Source organism: Erigeron canadensis, chromosome 4 (assembly GCF_010389155.1).
Source record: "Erigeron canadensis isolate Cc75 chromosome 4, C_canadensis_v1, whole genome shotgun sequence".
NCBI classification, from domain to species: Eukaryota; Viridiplantae; Streptophyta; class Magnoliopsida; order Asterales; family Asteraceae; genus Erigeron; species Erigeron canadensis.
The window spans coordinates 40,116,603-40,137,284 of record NC_057764.1 but is presented as its reverse complement, the minus strand read 5'-3'; the positions used below and the strand labels follow the sequence as shown (position 1 = coordinate 40,137,284).

General features: G+C 34.5%; 3 protein-coding genes across 3 annotated transcripts; 1 reads left to right on the top strand and 2 right to left on the bottom strand.

Annotated features, from left to right (window-relative positions):
* The first annotated feature begins 1,777 nt into the window (after positions 1-1,777).
* On the top strand, positions 1,778-8,543 carry LOC122596701 (autophagy-related protein 11-like). The gene is made up of 6 exons (XM_043769321.1): positions 1,778-2,019; positions 2,623-3,755; positions 4,841-6,317; positions 6,840-7,057; positions 7,168-7,360; positions 7,983-8,543. Exons 2-6 carry the CDS (start codon positions 2,812-2,814, stop codon positions 8,364-8,366), a joined length of 3,216 nt encoding a protein of 1,071 aa, XP_043625256.1. The 5' UTR covers positions 1,778-2,019; positions 2,623-2,811; the 3' UTR covers positions 8,367-8,543.
* A 692-nt stretch (positions 8,544-9,235) lies between these two features.
* On the bottom strand, positions 9,236-10,125 carry LOC122594914 (early nodulin-75-like). The gene is made up of 2 exons (XM_043767202.1): positions 10,026-10,125; positions 9,236-9,628 (listed from the first exon to the last, which is right to left on the bottom strand). The coding sequence occupies exons 1-2, from the start codon at positions 10,122-10,124 to the stop codon at positions 9,239-9,241; spliced, it is 489 nt and encodes a 162-aa protein (XP_043623137.1). The 5' UTR covers position 10,125; the 3' UTR covers positions 9,236-9,238.
* A 589-nt stretch (positions 10,126-10,714) lies between these two features.
* LOC122595618 (DNA-directed RNA polymerase 3, chloroplastic) lies at positions 10,715-19,359 on the bottom strand. Its single transcript, XM_043768022.1, has 19 exons — positions 18,458-19,359; positions 17,899-18,102; positions 17,580-17,713; positions 17,346-17,409; positions 16,778-16,836; positions 16,432-16,549; positions 16,187-16,300; positions 15,616-15,744; positions 14,773-15,189; positions 14,326-14,376; positions 14,104-14,174; positions 13,574-13,658; positions 13,315-13,467; positions 12,846-12,920; positions 12,643-12,732; positions 12,450-12,497; positions 12,240-12,354; positions 12,042-12,145; positions 10,715-11,319 (listed from the first exon to the last, which is right to left on the bottom strand). The coding sequence occupies exons 1-19, from the start codon at positions 19,280-19,282 to the stop codon at positions 11,209-11,211; spliced, it is 2,967 nt and encodes a 988-aa protein (XP_043623957.1). The 5' UTR covers positions 19,283-19,359; the 3' UTR covers positions 10,715-11,208.
* Between the last annotated feature and the right edge of the window lie 1,323 nt (positions 19,360-20,682).

Sequence of the window (20,682 nt, the reverse complement as noted above, 5' to 3'; positions counted from 1 at the left end):
ATGTATATGGTCTTATTATAATTCAACTAGCAACTTAATTAATCAAATATTCAAGTACTTGCATAAATCATAAATAAAAAATTAATGTTTATACAATTAAACAAAAAGTTTGCTAAACATAATTAAGCTAAGAGTATTCATGGAAGAAATAAAGAGAAGTTTAGTTGGACATTGTCAATCTTCAAATCAACAAAAAGAATAATAACCATAGACTGATGATGATGTGCATGTACCTAGACTATTCTGTTCGTCCGAAACAACGTCTCGCCGCCAAAGAAAATTTGTCGAATAATATCTCCCTCGAATTAATTGCTTGTATAGTTGTATGTGTCGAATGATAAATGATAAGCTCCTCTCAAAACGACAGCAAACGAAACTATATATATCCTCTCCTATTCTTGATCCCATGTAGCCGACAAAAGAAAATTAACAATAACAATAATCCCTCGATTAAAGTTGGGCCTTGTTGTTTTATCTTTCTTAGTCTTGCTCGTTCCAAAGAAAAGAAAGAACGTGAGAAATTAGTTGGGCTGGTGAGTGTTGCAAGGCCCAAAATAAAGAAACAGCACACAAATCTTCAATGAGTAAGATAGATAAAACGTTCCCAACTATTGGTCAAAATTTAAGGTTTTTTGAAAAATAATTAGATTAGTTATTTGGAGGATATATCATTTTTCATAAAATGATGATGTCTCAAATGCTTCTTTCCAAGTGCACAAATAATTAAGAAAAGTGGTTTTTCCTTGAATCTTGATGCACACCGCTAACTATTAAAATTAATAGTGATTGTTTGATCTTTTACTTTATGTTTATGTGTTTTTTTTTTTTTTTTTTTTTGTCATGAACCATTCTCTAACAACGTTACTTTTCTTGATCACCATTTGAAGGTATCTTTTATTCGATTTTTCCATTTACATGTATTATTATATGGAAATGATAAGTCCTTCACAAAAATTATATGGAATTGATAAGTCTTTATGCATATGTCGCATAACGAAATCTAATACGACATGGAAAAAAAAACATAAAATTTAAAGTTATAAATAAAGAAAGAGAACATAAAAATAACTTAATTAGTAGAAGTTATACTTATAAGAATTTATTTCTAAAATTGTTTGTAAACCTATATTTTATTTTATTTTATAAAAAAAAATTAATTTTTAGAATGTTGAAAAATATGTAATATTTTAACTTAACATCCCTTAATTATTTTCACATACACTATTCTCTTAACACTAATAATTAAATTACATTATCAATTTTTTATCTTTTAAAATACCTTTATTAACCTTTTAACTCAATTAACTTTACATCAATTATCAACATTACTCGACGTCTCATTTACCACTCCTGCTGACTATCATCGCATTTGCGGGTGGATCGTGCTAATAAATCCTACCGAACATCCCAACACAAAACATCTATACAATATTATAAAAAGAATAATTCTTTTTTATTTTTGATAATGTTGAAAATATATAATATTTTCACTTGGCACCCCTTAAAATACTTTCACATTTACTACCTCCTTAACCTTAATGATTAAATTACACCATCAATCCTTTATGTTTTAAAATATGTCCATTAACCCTTTACATCAATTATATACACAAGTCAACCGTCGCCCAGCTATCACATCGCGCATGTGCCATACTAGTTCAAACAAGAAGAGGGGGGTAAATTAGTAAATACAGCCTGTTTTTACATCTTAAAAAAACTTCACAATCATTAAATAAGAAGAAAATGTAACAACCAAGCACAATCATAATACAACTCTACTACATCTCCATCACCATCGCCATCATCATCATCATCATCATCCAATTCCAATCCCCCATATATAACAAACGGCAGACTTGTTCACAAAAACAGTAAAAACACATAATTCCTCACAATCAATTAGAAAAAAAATCATATTATATTATAAAATTATAATCTGCTCTTCGAAAAGAAAACCCAGATTGTGGAAGAAGAAGTACATAAATCTGTTGCCTTGTGATTTACTCATCATCTCATTAGGTTTATCTGCCACCCATATACACTAAACAAGTATTTATCTTTTTATTGTATTTAGTGCATATATATATTATATATAATATAATAATATTAAATTCATTGAATCTTTAAAATAATATTCTATTAGAAAACCTTTATCTTTCGTGATAAACTTGTTCTTTCTTAGCCCAAATCCATAAGTAATTATATAATTCCTATATCTACACATACAAATATTCTTGTATGTATTCTCCCCTTTGCTTTTACGTCATTGATTATCTATCTTTATTGAATTATAGTTTATATTTTATGTGTGTTTATATACAAGGATATATATGTACTTATTTTTTCCTTTGTGGGTATTATTAAATTGCTAAAAAGATTCGAACTTTTGAAGATTTGAGTTCTGATTTGGGTAATTTTAGTGTCGTGCTGACATAATCTTAGTGGTTTTCTGAATCTTGAAGTAGATTTTAATGGGATTTTTTTATTAGTAATTTAGGGTTTATTTGGTAATAAATTTTCGGTTTTTTTTTTCCCAATAGTTTCTATACGTTATTACTTTTGTAGGTTTTGGTAGTGGGTATGATTAATTTGAGGTTTGATCAATTTTTAATTTTTGTGCAGATTTTAGAGATTGTAAAAAGGTTGTAGCTGGATTTGATTGGATTAGATTAGTGGAGGATAAATTGGTCTTTTTGCTGATTTTTATTTATACCGTTATATATAATGTTGTAAAGATTATCTGCCGAATTGAGTTTGGGAAATCTTGAATCTATCTTGGGTTGATTGGGATATTGTTTAGGGTTGAAAAAGATGAGTTCGAGTGAAACTTTGATACAAAGGGGGAAGCTTTTAGTTCATATAGCCGAAAATGGGCATTCGTTTGAGCTTGATTGTGATGAAGATACCCTTGTTGAAGCGGTTCAACAATTTTTGGAGTCACTTTCTGGGATTCGGTTAAATGATCAGCTTCTTTTGTATTTGGATATGAAGTTGGACCCTCAAAATCCTCTTTCTGCATACAAACTTCCATCTGAGGACGGAGAGGTTTTCGTGTTTAATAAATCTAAAATGCGAACTAATTCCGCTCCGCCAGGACCTGAAGAGCTTGAGCTATCCGAAAGTAATTATCCTGACCCTCCACGGCCGTGTTCATCTCATGATACCCATCCGTTGGATGAAGCCTCTGATCCTGCTTTAAAAGCATTACCGTCCTATGAGAGGCAATTTAGGTACCATTACCAGCTCGGAGATGCAATATACAGACGCACCCTTGTGAAGTTCGATGCTTGTGAGAGACTAGCAAGAGAGCAAATGGTTCAAGAGAAGGCATTGGAGATTGCTAGGGCTAATTTAGACCATTTCTATAAGATGATCCTCCAGAACTACATGGATTTTGTCAAGTGTTACTCGCAACAACAAAGGACACATTCTAATCTGTTGGTGAATTTCGGACGGGATTTAGAGAGGCTAAAGTCTATTAAGCTTCTACCTGTGTTACAGACTGTTGATAGGAAATGCTTATTGGATTTTGTGAAGGAGGATAATCTAAGAAAAATGGTGGATGATTGCAGTAATTCTCACCGGCAATTTGAAAATAAAGTTGGAGACTTTAAGCAGGAATTTGGTGAATTAAAGAGAAGTACTGAGCATTTGTTTTCTAGTAAAGCTTCAATCCTCAGTAGAGATTTGGGGAGAACAGTCAAGGAGCATGAGCATCATATCAACGAGCAGAAAAGTATAATGCAAGCTTTAAGGTTAGTTATCTTTATCAAAACCTACAAACTGTTTGCCTCTTAGAATTAAAGATCTTTTTCATGTTTGTTTGTCTAGATTACCTAATTGTAAAGACCAGATATTCTGTTGCTAAGATATGGAGGGGGTATTGGAATTTGCGTTAGGGAATCGATAACATGATGATTTTTGTTGAAAGTTTATGTGTAGTCGTATAGGGGCCACCTAATCATCTTCGATAATGATTATCATTCCAGGCTGGAGCCCTGGAACAAAACTTATGTAATGATGAGGAGTTACCCCCTTTTTTTAAACTAGTTTAAGAGGCTCTACTTCAATTCACAATTCACAAAGCTTCTCCCACTTTTTCATAAAATTGTCCTTTTTGGTTATTGTTTAAATAAATTCTTCTTTAATAATCAAAAATTGCCAACAACTGCAATCAAAAGAAGCATATCTGAACCGTGCTTTATACAGCATTATAGTCTGTTTTAGCTACATTGGAAAATGGAAATACACATTAAGGCACTTTCATACTATCATAAATACTTGCATTTTCTGCCTGTTAGTAAGTTATGTTTGTAGAATTGTAGAAGCATAGTTGTAGTTGACTGCAACAGTTGACAATTTATCTTAAAAAGATCAGAGACTACTTGTAGAGTGTCTCTGATCTTTTTAAGAAAAATTGTACATTAATATTTCTTAGAACGGATTAATTGTACAGTTGACAATTTTTCTTCAAGATATACAGGTAGAAGACAGATAAATTGTACCGCAAACATTTCTTAGGACGCCTTTCTAAAACATGGATAATGTCTTTTTAATTCTCACATTTTGTGATTATCTATAATTTATAAATTTAACATGTGTATACACTTTCTTGATTAGCTTCACAAAATGATGGAGGTGTAATATCTTATAAACATTTAAGTCTGATTTTTATTCTCTCTTCACTCAAGTAGTCGAGTGTAGAAAAAACATATGTGAAGCGTCTAACTTAGAAGTCGATTATTTGGTTTCAATTTTACAACTAAGGTCTTTGTGATAAATAGGATGTATTTCAGATAAAAATGTTTTTGTCTCTAACTTCAAATTTACATAACTGCAGCAAAGATGTCGGTTTGGTGAAGAAGCTTGTAGATGATAGTTTGACGAGTCAACTCTCCAGTTCTCTTCGTCCACATGATGCCGTTTCAGCATTAGGCCCTATGTACGAGGGCCATGACAAAAGTTATCTCCCCAAAATGCAAGATTGTGAACGTGCCATTTCCAACCTCCTTATCTTTTGCAAAAACAAAAAATCTGAAATGAACAATTTTGTTCACAAATACATGCAAAAGATTGCATACATTCAATACACAATTAAAGACGTAAGGTACAAGTTTTCTGTCTTCACCGAAGCACTAAAACGACAGAACGACCAATTTGAGCATTTGAAAGTAGTTCGTGGAATCGGGCCTTCATATAGAGCTTGTCTAGCAGAGATAGTGAGGAGAAAAGCGTCAATGAAACTTTATATGGGCATGGCTGGACAATTAGCTGAACGGCTCGCAACTAAAAGGGAATCAGAAATAAGAAGAAGAGAAGAGTTTCTAAAAGTCAACAGTTCATATATTCCTCGAGACATTTTGGCATCAATGGGCTTATATGATACTCCTAATACATGTGATGTCAATGTAGCTCCATTTGATACTAATTTACTTGATATAGACATAGCAGACGTGGACCGTTTTGCCCCAGAACATTTAGTTGGTCTTTCTTTTAAGAAGGCGTCATCTTCAATGTCTCAAGATGTTGAAGAAAGTTCTGAAAGTGGGACCGGAAACTATAATGATTTTGTTGAGGGTTCTGAAATGGTGGAAATTGCAGGAACCAGCAAGATGGAAGTTGAAAATGCGAAATTAAAAGCTGAACTTGCTTCTACTATAGCTCTGCTTTGTTCTTTTTCACCTGAAACTGATTTCGAAGATAGTGAAGTGGGAAATGTGCTAAAAGTAGCTGCTGAAAAGACTGCCGAGGCATTGCGTTTGAAAGATGAACACGAGAAACATTTGCTAAATATGTTAAAAGTCAAACAAATGCAGTGTGAATCGTATGAGAAACGAATAAAAGAGCTTGAAAATAGGCTGTCTGACCAGTATTGTTTAGAACACAAACTTAATAAAGATGAATCTATACGTTGTGCATCATCCGAGCCTATGGATGAGGCTTCTTATGCTTCTAGTTCATTACTTTTGAAATCGGGAGGTAATGATTCTTCTGGAACTATGAATCCTAACATGGACTCATCAATGGTGGAACCGAACCGTGATGAAAAAGATGACAAGGAGACAATGGTAACAGATGTGGGGATGGTGTTGGCCACTAGTTCAACTGCTGATTACATGCCTGGGCCTCTGATAACTGTGACTTCAGATGAACAGGTCAAATCTAGTGGTGAACTTGTGGTGGAGTTGCAAAACTTGCTTACTGAGAAATTGAATCAGGTAGATGAAATAGAAGCCAAGCTCCAGGCTGCATTGGAGGAGGTAACAAGGCTGGGTAGTGAGCTGGAAACCAGTCGGAATCTTCTGGATGAATCTCAGGTAATGTTAAATGTAAATCTTTTCATACTTTGCTCTACTTCATAGTTGAAACACGTTTTGACTTGTATGCAGTACGCAATTGCCCCACTTCCCAATTATAACTCCCAAATCCCGGTATTTACATGTCAGTTTCCCATGTCCTTGCATTGTACATTAAGGTGATGAAAAGAGGAGTTGGGTGAGCGGAGTCTTGTGTGGGTCAAAATGACTATTTTGAACTTATTATGCGGAGTATGATTATAAATACTATGTTATTACAAAACCTAAGCAGTTTTTGAAATACACTTTGATGACTTTTAACCCTTTGACCCATTCTCTTTGTAGCTAATCTATGTTGCATAAACGGTCAAGCTACCATTAGTCCTTTAGATTTGAAAATAACTTGAGTCAACCCAGTTTAGGTCACCTCTAACTAAATGAGTTTGGCCAAGACTTCAGTGCTATCATACTGCAACTAAGTTTCGGATAAGAGTATGTTGCTTAGAGGTTTTATGATATTCATTAATTTTCTATTTTGTACAGATGAATTGTGCTCACTTAGAGAACTGTCTACATGAAGCAAGAGAAGAGGCTCAAACTCATCTCTGTGCAGCCGACCGTAGGGCATCTGAATATACTGCATTGCGCACATCTGCTGTCAAAATCCGCAGCCTTTTTGAAAGGCTGAAAACATGTGTTTCCTCAGCTGGTGTGAATAATTTGGCCGAGTCCCTGCTAGCTTTGGCTCAATCTCTTGCCAAGTAAGTTCCAGAAATCTCCCATATATTTGTAGTGTCATATAATAATGAAAGCACTATAATGACAAGTTGATTATTTGTGAATATTGAACTCATATGGATCACATATACAGTTCTGCAAATGAGAATGGGGATGACGGTACTTCCGACTTCCGTGAATTCGTTCGGGTACTCGCTGAGAAGGTTGGTATTTTGACTAGACGACGAGCTGAGCTGATGGATAGGTACACAAAGAAAGAGGCGGAATTGGGAGAAAAGAAAGAATTGGTCAACACTTTATACACAAAGCTTCAATCTGAAAAACAGGTTTGTAACTTGCAAACAAATATTAAAAAATAATATGAACAATATTTCAGTCATTCACGGATTTGACTACCCAAGATGGGTTTCTTCGGGTTCCACAAAATACTAACTGGCATTGTTAATTGACAAATGACATGGTTTATAGGTGGTTGAATTTGTGTTTAATTGATTGTCGGGAGTCATTGAAATCAGTTGCTAGTGATTGTTGGTTAAAAATTCTGCTTCAGATAATCTGATTTTTTAAGTTTGAATTGAAGTTACATATAAGTATATAACATATCTTACAGGACTTATTTTCATCTTACAATCCTCTACCATTTTTTATTTTATTTTATTTTTTTGACAAAAATATTCTTGCTTATTTGATCTATATAGTTCTTAAACAATGTTAGCATCTGTCATGATCAATTATTAACCTGATTAGTACGAGTTTTACACTTTTAATAACAAAATCATTTGACTGAACACTTCTATGACCCAGTCGCCGAGCACCTGATTAAAATTATTTACTTTCACTATGCACATTTCAGCATCCCCTCGATTTGTTACTTGCCTTGTACTCAAGCAGGTTAATAAGGAGATGACCAAATATAGTTTGACTTATTGGCTTCATATTCTCAAGCAGGTTAACAAGGAGAAAATATCATTTGGTCGTTTGGAGCTTCACGAGATAGCTGCATTTGTACTTAATGTAGCTGGACACTATGAGGCCATCAACCGAAACAGCACTCACTACTATTTATCTTCAGAGTCAGTTGCCTTATTCACTGACCATCTTCCACACCGGCCCACCTACATTGCAGGCCAGATTGTGCATATTGAAAGACAAACTGTGAAATCGTCACCTGTTCGAGCTGAACGAACCACCACCACCTCGAGCCAGTTTGCTTTGAATTCAGGATCAAATGGTGCAAACCCGTATGGTTTACCTGTTGGCTGCGAGTATTTTGTGGTGACAGTAGCCATGTTACCAGATACTACCATTCATTCGCCCACTGCTGCTTCCTGATCGTGAAAACTCGTTAAGATATGATGGAAGAACTGAAAAATAGCTGAGGCAAGTGTAAATAGTTGACATTTTAATTGAAAAATCACAAAAGTTTCCTGATTGAATTTGATTCCACTTTTATGTACAGTTGATTATGATCAGTTTGTATATATTTAACTCTCCTCTGATCATGTAAAATAACTCTGTATATCATCGTTTCTCTGAACCGTTATAAACGAAAATCTGGAACCAGCAGAGTGCTAATTCTAACAGACTGAGCCTCCATCATCTTATTTAATGCATTATGTCCAGTCTAAATGATTTGTCAGAGTGATAAAATATTGCCAGTTTATCCTCTACATCAGCAAGTGTTCAACAAAAATGCTTGTTATCGTCTCATGACATTGGGGCTAAGCTATCATTGGAGAGATGAGCGGGGCGGGTAAAAGCCTAAACTGGTATGCAGTTCTGGCTAAATACAAGAATTCAAGTTGATTATTTATAAACTCATCAGCTTGTCATATGTTTCAGATTTGAAACACCTTGAAAAAATTCATAACCAGTAAATGCCTTAAAACGACAATAACTTTCAACCAGTTGGCTCATTCATAACTTACAATTACAATTTACAAGTAAACGAGTCAAAGTCTGTACCCCTTTTCTCTATAAGAAATGAGCTAAGATTGACACTTCGGTTACAAGACAGACAAAAATCTTTAAAAAGTAGCTGCAAAAGCCAAATATGACCAAGAAATAACTAAAATTGAGTAAGATAAAAGTACAACCTAGAAATATAAAATAAAACAAAACATAAAGTTGATCTACTAGATTATTCCACAATGAAATACGTTAACTAGTAGCATTACATTCAACAATAAATTAAACTCAATCAATCACCAACTATCGCCATAACCTAGCCTAGGCGGATAAACATGCTGCATTCCATACTCATGATCATACGGATACGATTGTCTTGGAGGTGGTAACGCGTACATTTGTTGTTGATGATATGGTGGCAGAAACATTTGTGGCGGCGCAACCAATGGTGACGGAAGCAATGGTGGAAATTGTGGAGTGGGGGCAGTTGGTGGTTTGAAGAGCGGTTTATTATAATGAGTCGTACACTGTCTTGATTTATCCCGGCACAAATGTTCATTATAAGGAGGCTTTGTGTAAGGCTCAGGTTTATGCTGAGTTTTACTACAGCGTTCGCACGATGTGCATTCATTTGTATTTTTCCTGCCAGAATCTCGATTATCGAGAACCAATTTATACGCATAAATCTGCAGATTCATCACACAAACATCAAATATGACAAAACATTATCTATATATCTTACTATATTCGTTTCTTTGTCTTAAACTTTTGGTTTACAACTACAATTGAAGCTTTTTAACAGAAAGTGTATATAACCGTATTAATCAAACAAAGCACAAGATTTTCGGTCCTTTGAATGGGTGCAATGAATAATTATACACAGGTATAACAAACCATCAATTTTTTTGAAGACACACTATAAAATTTAAAAGTAATTTTTTGTATTGGTTGTTTTAAATATATTAACAAAAACCAGACCCATTTAAGAAACGTGTTATTCATAGGGCTGCAAACGTGGTATTCGAGTTGCTCAATAAAAGCTTGACTCGGTTACAACCCTTTTCATACTAGTGAAATAAATACCTTTTGCGGACGGGGCGGCGGCTCCTGCTTCGGTGGCTCTTGCTTTGGCTTCTTTTTCTTCTTAAACATCTTTTTCATACGAGAATAAATAGTAGCCATGATAGAAAGGTTACCTGATCATATATACATAACAATAATAATAATGCACGTTCTGATTTATTAGTAACGCATTAACATAGTATTCGATCTAGCTTAACATCCCCTATATATATATATATATACTTCAGTTCAATTAATATATGTATATGTATAATATATATAAGTTAGTTCATGAAAGTAATTGTATTAATTTTATTCATATTCATTATGAAAAAAAAACTATTATATATAAGGCAGGTTAACATTAACAATAATGTAAAAAGGAGTATTAATTAAGGATTACGTACTCACCGGCCGGAAGAAGGAAATTGTTAGTCCAGAAAACGGTTTGACACGATCTCTGGTTAAAGGACTGATGATACAGAAAACCCTTTCTGTCGCTTGATATTCTTACAATCTTACGTAAATAAATATGGGGGTTTCTTAGCCCAGCCCGATATTTCTAATACTCAGCCCGGCCCGTATTGTATATTTCTCTACAAGTAAAATTCAACTTGTTTTTAGCGACCGAAATAAAGTATTTGAATTCAGTTTCTACAATCCTATGCCTGGGGCCCAGGACTATAAAAAACAAAGTTTGCAAAGCGAGATGCCAACTAAAACTGAATTATACTAATGCATTTGATTGATGTGCAATGTTATCTGGATCCTTGCTAGCATTTACAGTAATTTCTTTTTAAATTATCCATATTATCTCAAACAAAATTGTACATTACTTGCTACATTTACACATAACCCTTATGACCCCGAGGACTAAGGTCGAGTTCTTCGCAGCATCCCATGATGATCAATAGCTATCATGAGGTTCTTGTGAGAGCCACCTCCACTTGTGACAAAAAAAAAATGTACATCTGTTGTTACTAATACTATGCCTGCTGAAACTGCTCAAAATACTCCTACAAAAAAGGCCATATCTCCTCTTGTGCCTTGTCGTGCCTCATCTTTTCAAGATATTCTATCCCACGTGCATCATATTGTGGACATGCTAAGATTTCTTTAGAATTAATCATTGGTCTACGTATCTTGATGATCCTGGCTGCTTTTATAATTACACCTGACTCTATATGATACAGGATATGAGCGTTTAGTTGAAGAAGTAAGGTGATTTCAGAACTTCATTCAGGTCAAAGTCGCCTCTCTGTGGAAGGGGAGGGAACTCCAGCCCAGGATATGTAGTCTGAAAGCTTTCAAGCAACTGTCAAGATCAAGTAAAAACAAATTCTAAGAACATGGATTTTCATCGGATATATTAGAAGATCAGGCAAATGATTGAAGGCAACTTTACTATTTATATAACACGTAATCAATTTTCAACCCGTTTACTTATATTTATCGTCACCTTTAATGTTACAATATATAAATTGCTTATAAATATGGTAACTATTTGTTTATTAAATTAAATGTTCAGAATTATACATGGCATGTCAATGCCCATAATAGTTTCTGTTTTTGCACAATGGTGCGTTGTTTGTACAAGCCAATGTGACATTTGGTCACATTGCCTGATTTATTTTTGATTAATACAATTCATAGGGTATATCCTTTTACCCAAAAAAAAAAGCTCAGGTAAACCAACTTTTACAAACTTAAGTAATGTGACCGTGTAACCAATCAATCAAAACTTTGACGTGGCATGTTGGCAGCTGTAACTTTTCCATGTTCCCTCTATTTTCTGATGTGCCACCCTAATCTAAAACTTATGAAATTTAATGGTTTTCCCTGGCCATAAAATAAGCTGTTTATCCACACAGATTTCATGCCGAAGTTGGCTTGGTCAAATACCTAAAACAACCCCCCCCCCCCCCCCCCCCCCCCATACCAACATAAATATGTGAATCTTGTGGGCCAAAATCTATGTTTTCAGTAGTTCGCACAATTACTAATGGATAAAAACGTCATTTGAATCGAGATACTAACATTTTCAAGTATCGGACTGCTATATAGCTCTACAAACTTTTCCCGTAGTATTACATTCATCTTGTCAACATCACATGCATGTGTCCAGAAGGAATCATGAACCCCTGTCAGATATAAACGATGACATTAAAATTGTTTTCAATCTTGAAATGGGAAAGAAAATCACAACAGAATCTTAGATAAATACACAAGCCAAACCTGCAAAACGCATTCCTGCATCCCTACAAGCAACAGCAGTCATCATCATGTGTGTTCCATCAAGTGAGTGCACAAAATTTGGAGGAAATGCCGTTCTTTGCTTTTTTAGCTCTACCTGTAAAGGAAATATGGCAACTGAAATCTTAGTAATTTGATATGACTGGAAAGAGAATAACAAGCAATTTATTTTGATAGGTATTGGGGATTTACCGTGCTACCTTCCCGTTGCAAAGCCAAGACCTGAAGAGAGGTTTTTATCTGCAACCCAAGAGCCATTAAAAAAGTGGCAACAAAATTACTTCAAACATTGTAGTCTTTCATTCTAAGGGAAGAGACGTACCCTTGGAAACAGATTTTAATCTAATAAAATAAGTTAGGTAACATTATAACTAGAGGTGCTTACAATATGACGTTTAGTTTTGAAATAGGGTTGTACGACAGGAAGACCTAGAGGGGTTGTCCACCGAACAGCCTGATTTTCAGAAGCAATCACCTGCACAACATTCATTTAATTAGCACGCCTAGTTAGGACTTGAAATATATACAGAGCTAATTAGAATGGCAATATAACTTTGCCAAATTGGTTTGTAACAAAAAAAGACCTACCTTAGCACAATCACCAAGCCAACACATGGTACTGCGTGCAGCCTCAAATATTTCCCCAAGGGCCTCCAGCGTGACCTGTGGTAAAGCAATAACTTAATGTGAGATCTAATGTTGTGACAGTTATATATTCTGCAGCAGACCTCAAACTCTAGTTCTTAAAAATGGTGGTAGCAGAATGGACAGTTGGGTAATGGGCCAAAATGCTAAATTTTAGAGATGGACTGTAATGCATTAGGTTGAGATGACACACTTGATAATTCATAGCCCTGTATGTGTAAGTATGAGTACATGACTATTTTATTACAATAATATACTTTTGGAAACAATCGACCTATTTGACCCATTTCCTTTAGCTAACTTACCCATACGATCCGTTCAAAATTTTAATACATTTGGCCCGTTAGAGGTATAACATAACCCATTCATAAGTAAACTGGTCTAAACGGCCACCTAGTAGATAGATACTCACTTTAGCAGCATAACAAGATGCACTAAACAGCAGTTGATCATCAGAAATATGACCCTTCTCTTGTAATCTTCTTTTGATTTGTTCTCGTGCCCCAACAAATGTTACGCCATAGACTGAAGTCATTACTGTTTGTTTGACCAACTTTCGGTTGACCTGTATATTTCCAATGTTTAAATCATTAGCGACCGTACAGCTTATATCGAACCTCTACTTTTGAAGCACTTTTGTCAAAAGAAGCCTGTAAAGGCATAAAACAAACCTGGCCAATTAGAAGTCTGGCTAGTACAGCATTAGGATAGCTTATTGGATCTTTTTCGCTGTCCCTCTGCATAATTTCGTGAACCCTGGGCAACCCGGAAAAACCAAAATAAATAAGAAGTGATGTTGTGAAGCCATTTCACTTATTAACACAAAAAAGAATATAAGGCAGCGAGTAGCAAGAATTTGAACCGACTAGCAAAGAATAGTTCATGTTTTTGAAAAAAATGTCTCTGGAAATGCCATAATATTTAGTTATTTACAACAATTCCTTGTTTAGAATACATTTTAGCCATGCAGAAGGGAAGGATTTAACCACAGTCAATGTTTAATTAAAACTATAAGAACTCGATGACCAAATTAACCACCATAACTGTTGTATATATAGTCTTTACTATACAAGTAACAGTTTCCTCAGAATCTCACTGTGTTCTCATCTAATTTGAATGCAAACAAGAAAAGGCATGCTGGAGCTCAATATCCAAACAGAAATCTTAAGATCTTTCAAATACAATCTTCACATGTTCATACCTTGCTGCAATCTCCGAGTAAACATCAGAAGGTTTTTCTCCAGCAACTAAGTTCACTGCGGCAGCTTCTAACTATGAAAATACAGACACATCATACAAACTAAGTAGTCAAGGACATAACAAGATACAAACAAACATTTAACCTAAAATATTCAACAAAATGTAACAATTTGTCTATCAATTACAGGAAGAAGAAGAAATGAAGTTCAAAATGGAAACCTACACTGTCTCTTCCCAATGCAGCATAATGCTGGAGCCCATTGCAAGAGCCATCCTATAAACACAAAATAACAATGTGGTTATGGTAAGACAGAAGAAGGATATCTCTGGTTACCACGGCTCCTCGACTTTGAGAAGGAATTATTTACCATTTACTTATGAATATGTAGAATCAGGTATTTTCTATATTTTATTGCTCATACAGGTAAAGTTAATTAAATAAAAAAGCTTAAAAGGAAATGGGTCAGATCAGTAATAAGGCAACCAAAGTGAATTTTCAATGCATAAACCTCCTATATCATGTTCAAAGTCAGTGTCAACCCAACCTGATCAAGCTGTATAAAAAGGATATTGATTTTTAACCATTACCAGCCTGCTGATTTACCACTTAAGTCTATTATACCTGTGATTTGAATGCCTAACTTTCTAGTTAAAAACGAATAAGTATTACCTGATGAACTGGAAGATGTGATATGACAGTATGAGGTGATGAACTTTTTAAGGTTTCAGACAGATTAATACAAGCTGCTAGACATTGAAAAGGGTCTTCGGCTGTTAGCCACCATCGATTTCCACCAAGAGGGTTATCGGCCGAATCTAAGATATCACTAATATGATTTTCCACAAACTGTAGGCGACCATCGTACGAGAGCTTCTCGACTCCAGAACCATAAAGATTTGCTAGATGTATCCTCAACCAACGTAAGCCTGACTTCCCTAACGGCCTCCCTTCAGCAAACTCAAGAATTCCTCGACACAAATCAGAACTTAAATGATTCAAATGTGGGTGCATGGGGTAAGCACGGCCACGAAAGTCAAGATTGTGAGGATAGTAGAAGCCTTCTTCATCTTTCATGCTTCGAGCTACCTGTTTATAATTCAACTCTAGAAATAAAAACCACAATAATCTTTAACCGTGGCAATTTTGACCCATTCATACAAATAGGTCAACTGAGGTTATGTTTATCTCTTAAAAAATATATATAAATGAAGCAGTTGACATACGCTGAAAGCACCCAAAGTGTATTTGTATTGCAAAAAATCTCCTAATTCATTTTGTTAAAGTAACTAGATTATCAACGTAATTATAAGACTTCGGCGCTAACTCTTCATAAAGTGTAATAACTTTGGACAGAAGGTGTTCCAGGATAAGCTAACCTGTTTCAACCCATACCAAAAAACTACATGTTTTGATTCTAACCCAACCCAACCATTTTGCAACCTCTGAAATGAATATAAGCAATGGTGTAAATGATAGCCAATGGACAGAAAGGGAGCTGGATAGAATAATTACTGAAAGCTTTAGTTCTATGTCACATCGCTGAGAATGCAGTTCTTGATTGATTTTCCTTGCTTTACGCACACTCCATCTCCATTCCTTTACATCACTCGACTCCTCAGAATTCAAATCAGGAACCGAAACCTGCAATCAATAAAAAGACTAGAAGATCTCAAATTGAAATATAACAAAAATAAGAAAAAGCTTTGAAAAAACACAAAACTTCATTAGAGGTCTCAAAAGATTTCAAAAGTGTCTAGGATAATGCACAGTGCCACTGTCCCATGATCAAAATGTCTAACATTTATATAGAGCTGAACTATTATATTCACACAGTATGACAGAAGCATGCATATTACTTTGTATTGATAAAAATGGAAAACTTTTTTCAGGGGATGTGACAGGAAATATTGTCAAACATTATAAAATAGTGCATGAGCCGACCATGTAGGCCAACCCCTGCGTAAAAACCGGCAACTTTAGCTATATGCCAAAAAAATATTGCAAGTCTAAAGAGATGGAATACTTGCAAAAACTATTCAATATTTTATATGGAAATTATCATTTAAAAAGTTAAGATGCTCACATCTTGACGATTAACAAGTCCAGCAATATCACCTCCGGCAGCCCAAATGCTCTCAACTACATCAAGTAGTCTTTTATTCACTCTCCATTTAGTGTGTCCAAGTGTATCCAATGCCTGTTAACGTGCAATCAGACCAAAGTTAGTTGCTTTTAAAAGCTAGCAATCCATCACAAACACAATCATGTACAGTCCCTTTAGATTCAAGTGTAGCCAAATACCCAATAAACTTATAATTAAGTTTCTACCTCGTATATCTTTTGCATTTGTGTAGTTGGAACATTCTTAACAGCCTCTTGTTGCTGCTTTGATCCATGAGTACGCATGAGATATGAAGGTAAGAAGAAGTGCCCGCCATTGTCATACCTGAAACAGTATATAATTTATGTGTTCTCTTAAAACTATTTACAATATTGATGTCACCAAATGTTTTCTTAGACATATTCTATTATCAAAGGACATTTGGCAAGGCGACCCATCAACCAAGAGGTTGTGGTTACTTAAGCACTTAAAAACCTTACTTGATCAGTATATGTTCTATAGTCTTGTTTTGTACCTAAAAACTAAAAAGTGTAATAACATAACAATTCATACCCTTTCCACCTTCTTGGAGGAACCAACATTGGCACATAAGGAATTATCATGTGTCGAGCCTGCACTCAACAAATTACATGAATCAAGTATAATTCGAACGATAATAAAACATGTGCAGATAGGTTCTTGATGGAGTAGAGACTTGACACGCGCATAACAAGTGATTAGTAGACGTATAAGATGATGATGGGTAACAGACCAACAGGTTAGGGTTGAACCTGATACTTTTTAGTACGGGTCAAAGCGGGGTCGATTGGGTTTACCCACCTACACTTCCATTGTTCGATTTTGGAATAACGATGATCTAAATAGGATTACAAAATTTTGCTCATAAAATAGCAATTTTACTTTTAAAATAAAGTGATTTAGGTGACTGTTGACATCAAAATACACCTTGGACAAGTTTTGACCTGTTTCATTTGTATAACATATATTCCTAAATCGGCCCATTTTCTAGGTGAATGGGTCAAGACTGCCACCTCTAGTGATCAAAGCAACGACTACAGGGACAGTAAATAGCCAATGCGTGAAAAAGTAAGGTAAAATATAAAGTGAATGGCTAACTCACAGTGCTCTCAAGTCCAGTGAGGATCATTTTATCGCATTCAATAACTCCACACTTTCTGACTTGACTGCAATTCAATTAATATATCAAGAGTCAACAATTTTAGTTGTTTTACCATATATTGTAAACTCAATGCCCAAAGATATCAACATATACAAGTAATAGTATTTATACTTTTAAATAGAACTGAAAAGCACAAACATTATGTAGCTCTTAACAACTCTATTGCAATCTCACCCCGATTCCATTGCTATAATCTTGAAAATATGTCGAAATGCAGGCCGAATGTCAGGTGGGGCGTCAGCGGATTGACTAACTGGAGATTGAACATAAGCTATTTCTGTTAACAACTCAATAAGACGGCATCCTAGCTGAATGAAAATAGGCAAATTTATTGTTAGTGGTCATGATACATATGATTTCAACATTCATATTCCCTTCATCCCATATACTCTTAGTAGTTTTTTGAACTTTTAAATATTAATAGTCTATTTAAAGGGATAGTGGGAGACAGGGAGTATATAATTTGGAAAAATATAGATTAGCGAGGACAAACCTTCGCTTGCTTATCTCTGCCCCAAGGTATATATTCTTCATTTTTCAATATCTTTTGTACTTCCATTATTCTTTTCCTTTTAATCAAAGTTTTAACACGTCTCCGAAGCATCTCATTTTCTTTAGTGACTTCTTGTTGAGCTTGAATTAAAACCTTCTTTTTGGGGCAACTCTTTGTTTTCTCCAAAAAAGTCTGTATTCTAACCTGAAAAATACCGGTCAGTACATTTCACCCATCGCACTAAAGGAATACAATATGAAATATCATAATACACGCATACATCTCCAATATGTCAACGAAATCCCTTACAATTATCCTACATTAATGCCTTATAGCCGACATGTTCCCTGTAACGAAATAACTCATTTGCCACCACATATGTTGACTAACTAATTAACCCGTAGCCAATGTGGAACTAGCACTTCTTTTAAATGGACTAAGATCGATACTAAAACTAGCACTAGGGTGTACACAGTGTGTAGAACAAAATCAATTCAAATAGTCATAAAAATAAAGTTGTAACAAAATCAAATATACACATATACTACAACGAACTTACCTCGAGCTCAACTGCCATCCCAATCTGAATAGCAGCTTGAACAACTCGAACATACCGATAATCATGCCCCATCATCAATAATCCCATCATCTTATGCATAACAATAATAGCCATTTTATCAGCTGGCAATGAGTCAATATAAGGTGCATACGCCTCTTGATGTTTCTTCGTATTGGGTGATTTCTGTTCCTTCTTAATTGCATTACTCAACGGCTCGAACCAACCAGCAAACAATGACTTAACATAAGGCAAATTAGGTGCTAATTTCTTCTCACACATTTCCCTTTGAAACTCCCTATATTCTTCAGTCATCTTCTCCCAAGCCTCGGTTTCGGCTTTTATTTGTCTCCTTCTCAAAATATAATAATTCCTCTTATCAATTTCAACTTTCACTCTTTTTTTGACAGTACTACTACTACTAGTCCTATAAAAATTCTTCATCAGCAAAGAAGTAATCCAGGGTGGTTGTTGTTGTTCTTGAATGAAAACCCTTTTCAGGTTTTTATCGGAATCCGAAACCGAGTCAAACCCAGTTGTGATTCTTTGTAAAGTTGCAAGATTTTCAAGATTTTTGGTGAAATTTTCATCAATTGAGTCAGGTAAAGGATGAGATGAAATGGGGTCTTTTAAAGATGGTAACTTTAAGTTGTGGGGGAAAGAAGATGTGTAAATTAAAGGGTTTTGAGATGGGGTTTTGAAGATTTGAATATGGGTTGTTGAGGTTTTTTGTGGTTTTCTTGGTTTGACTTTATGTGTTGACCATGGTGATTGTAGGTCGTGATGATGACTTCTAGGGCTTGGTGAAAAAAGAGCTGATGAAGCCATAAATGGTGGTTTGGTTTGGGTGGATAAGGAATGGAAATGAGGTTGAAGAAGATGTGTAAACCCTGCCTTAAACCTTTTGTTGGATGTTTTGCCCTTTGTTGTTTTTTACTAGAGTGAATTTGTTTTTTTAGATATTTTTTTTCCCAAGAAAATCTTTATATATAATAAAGGAGTATTGTTTTTTAAACTATTTTTAGAAACAATTATGATGTAGTATGTCTATAAATTTTTTCAAAATGTTTTTATTTTATTTATGATGTCATATCTAATTAATAAAATTTTAAAGATAAATAGTCCATTAAATATTTTCAAAATGTTTTATTTTATTTATGATGTTTACAAATTTATTCTTTTATTAGAAACAAAATAAATATTTTTTTATATAATATCATAAATTTCTTTTTATGTTTTATTAATGCAATAGGTACTAATATATATATAAACTATTATGTTAATCAATTTAATATCTTCCGGCCGAGTTATAATATATCAATAACAAAAATTATACACATTTTTTTAGATTTTTATTTCTTTTAAAATTTTATTAAAAATCCCCGGGTTAAAACCGGGCTGATTAACTAGTTAGATATTAAGAGAAAATCCTTTTTTTTAAAACAAAAAATTGTATAATACTCGATTGCTCTGAAGATTAATGAACCATCGTCTTCCCAAATCTATCATAATAGAATCACTAAGAGAGTGGAAATGTCTTTGACTCATCGACATGTACTGGCATCCCTCTTTTCTCTTGATAATAAACAATTTGATTCTGTGATCATAGAACCAACTTTGTATCACTGAGAAGTACTTGGGTGCATTTTTGTCTGAGATAAACTCCCAAAACATCGACGGTTTATACGTATCATGTATTATCAAACCAAACAGAAAAAAAAAAAAAAGAGAGAGATAGAAAATACAACCCTACACAATAGAAAGAAGTCAAATCAAGCGTATGAATTTTAAAGAAAAACATGTCTTCATTTATGATGTTGGTACTTTCTCCTTTATTATAGTTCCAATTTCAATACAATCATGCGTAAAAAATAACCTTCTGCTTATAAAACTATATGGTTAAATCAATAGTAATTTGTAATTTTTTGTATGCAGATGATTGTACCTTTATGGGGGAATGATCGGAGGAGAATTTGAGAAAGATCACTAGAATCCTTCATGTTTTTTATATTGTTTCTGGCTTGAAAATAAACTTTAAAAAATTCCAGTCTAGTTGGAATCGGTTTAAGTGAAGCGAAATTTAAGAGAATGACTGAAGTTTTAAAATGTAAGGATGGTGTCTTACCTTTTGATCACTTGAGAATTAGAATCGGTGGCTATATGAACCGGGTTGTAAATTGGGATTTCTTGGTCAATATTTTCGAGTCCCGACTCTCTCTATGGAAGTC